The following is a 7,865-nucleotide window of genomic DNA, read 5'->3' on the forward strand; positions in this document are numbered from 1 at the left end:
CTGTGATGAAATCTGGTGCCCTCTTCTGGTGTGCAGGCATACATGCAGGCAGAATGCTGTATACGTGATAAATAAATATTTTTAAAAAATGGATAAATAAAAAAATAACTATGCTGTCATGATTTAGGGAAATAACTATGCTGTCATGATTTTGTCTTAATTATAACCACCTACCTTCTGCCCAGGTCCAGTATATAGGAGTCCATCCTGTTGTCACTTCTTAACCCTATCCTGGGACTTGTCCTGATATCTCTACCTGTCTTCTCTCCACCCCAGTAACTATCCAGAAGCCTGCCTGTGAAGTGTGTTGAGAGTGGTAGGTTGTTGGGCCATCAGAGCCTTCTCTGGGTTCTGCATAGGGAACCATCTATGCCCATGGGTCCTTGGCTGGTTTCCTTTAACCCACACCTCCTGGAGACCACGGTGAAGATCAGGATGGCCTGAAGATATTCTCTCCCTGTCCCACAGGCAGGCTTGGGAAGGACCAGTGACCTAGAAAGCCTAGGGGCACTTCCCTCCCCTTTGACCCTGTGGCTTGAGCAAGTATCATCGCCTGGGTGTGCAAAATGGACTAAGGCTAGTGGCTCTGGGGGGCTCAGCCACTCCCTGCAGCTCAAGTCAGGACCTCTTTTGGGAAGGAAGCCTGCCAACTTCACATAGTAAGCCAGAGTTTCAAGCCTTTAACACCTTTACTCTTGTGGCGCGCCTTTGACCCCAGCACTCGGGAGGCAGAGGCAGGCGGATTTCTGTGAGTTTGAGGCCAGCCTGGTCTACAGAGTTCCAGAGCAGCCAGGGCTGTTAGGTAGAGAAACCCTATCTCGATAAACCAACAAACAAAACAAAACACCTCTACTCTTACTGGCCACATGGAGGTGGTGTTTCCGGTGGCCCAGAGAGGGCTTCAGCTACTACTACCAGCTTGGGCTGCCTCACAGCAAAGTCAGTGAGCACTAGTAGCAGCACTAGGAGCCCCACACTTCACCCATTTCCAGCTCTGCCCAGGAATGTCAGGGCCGACCCAAACCCCTGCCCCTCCCTTTCTACAGCCAAGCACTTGACCTCTGCTTGCTGGGCCAGGGCAAGGTCACAGGCAAAGCAAGATTGGGCCAGTTCTGTGAGGTCAACTGTAAGGGCTGGGAACCAGGAAGCATCTCTGGGGCTCATCAGTAGCCGGGCTTGGAGGACCAAGTCCACTTCTGCCACCCTTCTGTCCAGCCTACCTGTGGCATCCCAGAGTGTGTCAGGTGGGTCAGACATGCTGCTGGCCCTGGAGGACAGAGCACTCAATGCCCTAGGGAGGGCTGACTGCCCGCCCAGGACAAACATGCCAGGGCCCTGCCTTCTGGGACTGTAATCTGGGACCCTGACTTCCTGGCAGCACCCATTTCCTCTACCCCAACTCTGGGAACAATAGCCGGGGCCTTAGGGTCCCTGTTCACGTAAGGGCAGTACCCTTGGCTAGCGGGGCCATAACTCCATTTTTCCCCCTAGTCAACTAGTTTTGGCTCTAAATTCACCCAACTCCAGTCCGAGCTGTCAGCAGAGTGGGCAGGGTATTCTGGGAGCTAACATGGTGAGGACAGGCAGCCGGGTTCTCCATAAACAGCCCATCTCTCGGGGGTAGGTAGATACTTTAGGAGCTCCTGTATGTGAAGAAGGGAGAGGCCCGCACCCGGGAGTTAAAAGCTCCTAGACTCAAAAGCTGAACACAAAATCCCAGGCCCCAGACTGAACCACTAAAGAGCTCTGTCCCAGGCAACTTGCGGGTGGAGAGCACCTGATAGGGTCTTGGTTGAGAGCTCCCCGCATGACTGCAACCCTCATAGGCTTCATCCAGTACTGCCCCTGCAGGCCGGTCCAGGTCCCCACCTGCTACTGCAGCTTAGCCTGTTAGAGCAGCTGGGGCCGCACCCTGCACTTCAGGGCCAGCTGCGATGGGGCCCCAGGTGCTTTTAGGGACCGCTGGGAGGACAGATGAAGGCGAGGGAGGAGGAACTGTGCTGTGCAGGGGGGGGGGGACGATATGGGGAGGGGAATGGTGCCCCAGGCCCGCCCCCTTCCTTCAGCCTCCCTGGTGCCTACTCCCGGGTGACTCGGTAACCTGTCGCTCAGGTTCCTCCTCTCACAGCCCCGCCCCGGCCTATCCGGCCCAGCAGAGGTCCCGCCTGTCCGGGGAGAGGGAGCTCCACTGCCGGTGAGGCTCTGACAGACGGCCGGGCTGACAGACTGACCTAGGGGACTAGCCAAGCGCAGGCGCTGGCTGCCGGCGAACAGGTGAGCGCTTCCGCCAGGGAGTTTGCCAATCTGGGCCTCAGTTTCCCAGAGTGGCCATGGGATATGGATCTCTGTCCCGAGACCCTGGGTCGGGCGCTGGGTTTGGAGGGCAATCCAGCACCGGAGCTGAGGACACCTGAGTGTGAGGTTTGGGATGATCTGGATCGCGGGTCTCTGGGGACAGCTTAAGCCTAGGTTTGGGGGTTCCGGATGGGGAATGGGGCATAGAAACTTGGGAGAGAGGCTGGGCCTGAACCTCCCTTGGACTTTTAGCTCAAGAACCGCTCGGCTGAGGCCCCGTCGGTCCAGCGGGCGGCGGCCAGTGTTCAGTGATATTTTTAAGCCGGTGGTGTGTGACTCACTCGCCCTGGTCCCGGCCCCCTCCTAGCCCTGGAGCGGATGAGGGGAACCTGGCAGTTGACAAGAGAGGCGGTGAGGAAGGGAGGGCCTTCATTCCATCCAGCAGGCTGGACCTTCTTCAGGATCTGACTGTGGCGTGGGCATACCACCCAACTGCCTGAAGGTTGACTTTTCCTGCCTGTCTGAGCCCAAAAGAAACCCAGAGCCAGGGAAACATCAGGCTGGGTCAGTCTCCAGGCCAGAGTCGGGGTGTGGAGTCTCAGGGGAGCAGGGAGAAGCTATGGTGCAGGAGACCCTATGGTGGAGGGAGATCAGCTAGGGGGAGGCCCTGTGGACATCCACGGCTTGGCTGCCCAAGGTCCCTGGGACTCACTAGTCTGTGCTACTACACAAAGGTTTCCCCGGAGGCAGAGGAGGGGAAGGCACGACCATCTCTCTACCATCTCCCCCGTGCAACCTTCTTTGACTGTTGAGGGAGGCAGGGCACTGCTGGGGCCCCTTCCACACTAGACTCTGTGGTCCTACCTTGTGTACAGACCTCTGCAAGTCCTGTCTAACGTCTAGCACTGGTCGGCCCATCCCTCCAAGCGGCCTGGGTCTCTTCAGGGGCACCCAGCCCCTCCCACCAATAGCTTTCCAGTTCGGATCAGCCTCTACAGCTCCCACCTGAAGATTCCTGAACTTTGCTCCCTGAGTAGGACCCAGGCAGGGCCCAAGGGACTCCCCCATGCCATTCCAGGGCCACACCCAGCTCCCACGAGGACAGCCAAGAACCCAGGTGACTAAGCTGACCCCTCCCCAAGGTCACTCAGCGTGTGTAGCTGGAATTTGAACTTGGAGCCAGTTCTTCCGCCCTCCTTGCCCTGCCAGGGCCTCCTCCCCTTCCACTGCCGAACCTACCACGAGCTCTAACGTGCCGGGCCTCCCTTCAACCCGGAAAACAGTAAAACACCTACTGGGCCTGGGTGTTCCATCTTCACCAGCAATGGATTATATGGATTTCCTGCTCCCCGCCCCCCTTTAGCTGTAGAAGCCTCCTGGGAGTGAGTCTTCGGCAGGCTAGAAGTAGCCCCAGTGTCATCCCTAAGGTCCTGGCCTACTTTCCCCAAGGGCAGGCCCACGTGTCCAAGCCCGTTCAGAGTCTGTGTGCCTTCAGGCCTGGGTCTCTAGCAGTTTGTTTTGCCCTGGTGTGTGTATTCCTGGCCCCACGTGCCTGGTGCCCTTGGCTGAGCTAGCCAGGAATCCCATTAAGCAAACACCAGGGCTCACCTACTGAGGTCATGAGCATTCCGGACATTCTCCATGGGTAGGTGGACCTAGAAATCTGGCCCAGCCTCTTCAAGGCAGGACCTGGGGTGGGGGTAGGAGAGCAGTAGGAGAGCTGTCAAGGTAAGGCCCTCAGTCCTCACCTCCTGGGAGCCCACCCCCTCAAGACCAGGTCAAACCAGAAAGTACTAGAATACGGGAGGCCTGCACCTGAGCCCTCGTACCAGCACCCTGGCTGGCAGCCTGGCTCTAGCATACCAAAACACTAAAGTTAGGAGAGATGGCAGCATTGCTAATAGCGTCAGACAGAGGTAGACAATATGTGGACTCAAGACCTCAGGGAAAGCTGGCCACAGAGCCCCAGAAGGACAGCCAGAAATGCTGCCTACCTGTCTCTCCATGGGCATGAAGGCAGCCTATGGCTGAAGGTCTTTCCAGCTCTCATTTGCTTAGAGGCTACTCTCGGCCACCAGCTTCTGTTATGTTCAGAGAAGGGCCCAGGTCTAGTCTATAAGGAAAATTTGCTCACATTGATGGCCACGCTTCAATTTCTCCAAAATGTACCTGGGGGACGTCAGGGCTGGGAAGTCTGCTCAGGGAGGAACCTTGCATATGGTCACTTGGGTTTGAACTGAGGAGGCCAACAACCCCCAAAACTTCTGCCCTACAACAAGCCTGTTCAGGCTCTCCCAAGATGGAGCTGGGGGCTGGTCTTCTTGCTGGATCTGTGGGCATGTCCACTTGTATATGTAGGAGTCCCTCGGAGTGAAGCCTGGGATAGGGCAGTAGTGGGGTCCCTCTGTGCTTTGTGCCTTCTAGGTCTCCAGCCTTACCCTCTCCTGCTGTCCTCTCTTGTGGCCTCAGTGGCCTCAGGGTTTTTGAAGGAGCTGTCTTCTCCTCAGGCAGCTCCTCCTTCAAAGCCTTCCTAACAGCTTCTCAGAGTGTCCCTGCAGAGAATCAAAAGTCTAAGGCCTGGTGGGGGTCTCCAATACCACCAACAACAGCATGGTCCTGGAGGACACTGCTTCCTGGGGATCCCCTGAGGAGTCTGGCCAGGCACTGAGGTTCTAGTCCCTGGGCCAGGATCAAGAGAGGAGACCCAGGCCAGGAGAAAGTGTCAGCTGGGCTCCTCTGTCCTTAGGTGGAAACCAGGCACTGGGCTCTAGATTCCAGTCAGACTAATATCTGTTCTCTTCGTTCTCCTTGACTCTAGCCACCACTGGGGACACCATGAGCCAATCAGGGTCCATGAGCTGCTGCCCAGGAGCTGCCAAGTAAGTGTTGTCCTACCTCCCTTCAAGTTGTGTGTGTGTGTGTTGTGTGTGTGTGTGTGATGTGAGCCTTGCCTTCATCTGCCTCTTCCCCTCTAGTGGCAGCCTGGGCCGGTCTGATGGTGTGCCCAAGATGAGTGCAAAGGACTTATTTGGTGAGTGAAATTTAAGGATGGTATGAACTTAAGGAAGATGAATGTGACCCTGGTGGTCTCATCCCTGCTTGTCACAAGACTGAGCTCTAGCCTGGAGTGGTTCAAAGTGCCCAGAGGAGGCCTTTGGACCCTAATCCACTGAGAACTTTGGATGTCTGTCTGCAAAGCTCCTGGCCACTGAAACGGCCTCTGCTATGCTGTAAGGAGAGAGGCCTTTACAAATAATTCAAGGAGCATTAATATTGATTCCACTGGGCAGCCCTGCAACCTGATCGAGTAGGTGGGGTCAGATGGGACCCAGCTGCCAGGTATCTGCTCCAGGGGACCAGGCTCCTTCTGCTCAGCCATGCCCCTCATTTGTGCCTCTGGATGCTAGATGCTGGAAGCTGGAGGCCTGGGAAGCAGGAGCTCCAGAGAGCAGGAGTATTCCAGTGGTAGCTGGTAGGATAAGAAGGCCCCGACCTGGACTCCTTCCCTAGTGAAGTGGGCAGCCTCCATTACATAAGACTGAGTTTCCTGCCCCCACACAAACAAACCCTCAGTGAGAGGCTGCTTCCCCCAACACACTCTGAATAAGTCTCTGTCTTCTGGAGCCTCAGGTCCCCAGTGGGGCCTGTCATGGGACCAAGCCAGAGGTCCCCACAGGAGCGTCAATGCTACTTTCCAGCCTGCAGTCCTCCCTATTGGCTGTGCGGGGTTCAGAAAGCAGCACCCCCATCCCAACTCTCCTCTCCTCCATGACCCCTGGGCGTCAAGTCCCACTAGACTGGGTCCTTCTCTTTGGGGTGCATGACATCTGTCTCTCCATCCAGAGCAGAGGAAGAAGTACTCCAACTCCAACGTCATCATGCATGAGACGTCACAGTACCATGTCCAGGTGAGGATCAGGAAACTCCCCCTCTTCCCTTTGTTCCAAGGCCAGGTAGAGAAACTGAGGCTCAGGGAGAAGTGGGAAGGGAGAACAAAGGACTGCCCATGCTGGTCTGGGGCCCAGCCACAGTGGGGAAACAGTTTTCCTCGAGGCTGAGGGAGTTCATAGTGGGGCCTGAGCCTGCTCCGGAAGCTGTTGCCTGTGGCCATGTAGCTCAGAAAAGACCATGGAAGGAAGCTGTCATCTTGGCCCCAAAACAAGGAACTGCATCGGGAGGAATATGTTGGAACAAAGACATCCTTTATTGAGGGCTACAGGGAGCATGGATGGCCCTGTTGAGTCTAGACATAACCTGTGCCCTCTGGCCAGCTGCCAGCTTGAATGGCCGTTCTCCTAGTCACTTTTAATTTGCACTGAGAATTCAAAATTTTTCTTTTGAAATGTCCTCCCGGGGCTGACTGTGTTCCTAGTCACAGACTGGACTTGTAATAATGGTGAAGAATGACAGAAGTAGGAAGATGAGCCCCCCAAGATGCCGGCACTGGCAAGGGGTCCCCTGTATTCCTGTCTCCTCACCCCACACAAGATCCATACCCCAGAAGGGAGGCAGATAGCTGTCCTCAGAACCTGCCTGTCTGTAGAATGGACCACAAGAGCCATCAGGAATCCCCATGGCATCTTGATCCTGCTATCTTGAGTGTTCAAGGTTCTGCTCACCCACCTGAGTCAATGGGTCATGACATGGTGACCACAGCAACTCAGTGTCCAAGGACAGGGCATAGAGGCACAGATGGGTCACCTCATGCCTCTTCCTTTGCAGATAGTGTGCCACCCTTCTCAGCGGTGGAACTTTGTCCTCCTTGGTGAGGAACTACCTGGGGCATCCAGCCTGGCTCCTGGACTTTGGTCCATACTGCTTAACTCTGCCCAACTGGTGTGGGGACTTTTCCGGCCTGCTCGGAGGCCAGGGGAGCAGGGGTATCATAAGGTTTTTTTGCTCCTCTCTGACAGAAAGACTGAGGCCCGGGGGAGGGGGTTGGGCTGAGAAACAATAGGGGGCACTGAAGTTGTGTTTGCTTCTTTTGACTTTTTATACAATAAATTAGTGGGGGGTGCGGTTCTGTTGCCATCACAGTGGGTCATAGAAGAGTTCTACCATGCCTCGGCTTCTTTCAGACCTCCTCGTGTTCAAAGCCACCCCACTCTAATCCCTAGTCATGCTGATCTGTCCTGCATCCCAAAAACTTGTCTTTTTGAGACTTGTCCTATAAGGGAGATGTTGTAGTTCAAACCACTTTTGCTTCTTGCTTCATGCGTTTATTTTAAGAAAGCCATATACAGAGGATGGGAGGACTTTCCAATCATCCCTTCCACAGCACAATCCAAGTTTTCCCTCACTACTGCCCTGCTTCGGGTAGACAGGGGGTGCCCTGACTTTATAGAAGTATCTTGTGCATATGGTTAGACATGTAGATGAGAAATAGCTTCCTCTGTTCTGGGCATAGTGGCACATGCCTTTAATCTCAGCACTTGGGAGGCAGAGGATGATGTGGATTCCCCTCTGTATGCTATGAATATGTTTTATTACCATTGGTTAATAAAGAAGCTGCTTTGGCCAACGACTCAGGCATATTCCTAGCTAGCTAGTTCTTTTTTTTTTTTTTTTTT

General features: G+C 54.9%; 1 protein-coding gene across 2 annotated transcripts in view; it reads left to right on the forward strand.

The window, feature by feature from the left end:
- Positions 1 to 2,178: 2,178 nt before the first annotated feature.
- The window catches only part of Eps8l2 (EPS8 like 2), a 22,741-nt gene continuing 17,054 nt past the window's right edge, over positions 2,179 to 7,865 (forward strand). Inside the window, exons 1-4 of one of the 2 annotated variants that reach the window (XM_005351514.3) lie at positions 2,179 to 2,274; positions 5,114 to 5,174; positions 5,271 to 5,326; positions 6,139 to 6,203. In XM_005351514.3, coding sequence (XP_005351571.2) covers positions 5,131 to 5,174; positions 5,271 to 5,326; positions 6,139 to 6,203 — 165 coding nt within the window. In that variant the 5' untranslated portion in view covers positions 2,179 to 2,274; positions 5,114 to 5,130. Of the gene's footprint in view, positions 2,275 to 5,113; positions 5,175 to 5,270; positions 5,327 to 6,138; positions 6,204 to 7,865 lie in introns of those variants that run through there. The other variant, XM_013347813.2, reaches the window with a different exon arrangement.

The sequence above is a fragment of the Microtus ochrogaster genome, chromosome 8 (genome assembly GCF_000317375.1).
Source record: "Microtus ochrogaster isolate Prairie Vole_2 chromosome 8, MicOch1.0, whole genome shotgun sequence".
Classification (NCBI taxonomy): domain Eukaryota; kingdom Metazoa; phylum Chordata; class Mammalia; order Rodentia; family Cricetidae; genus Microtus; species Microtus ochrogaster.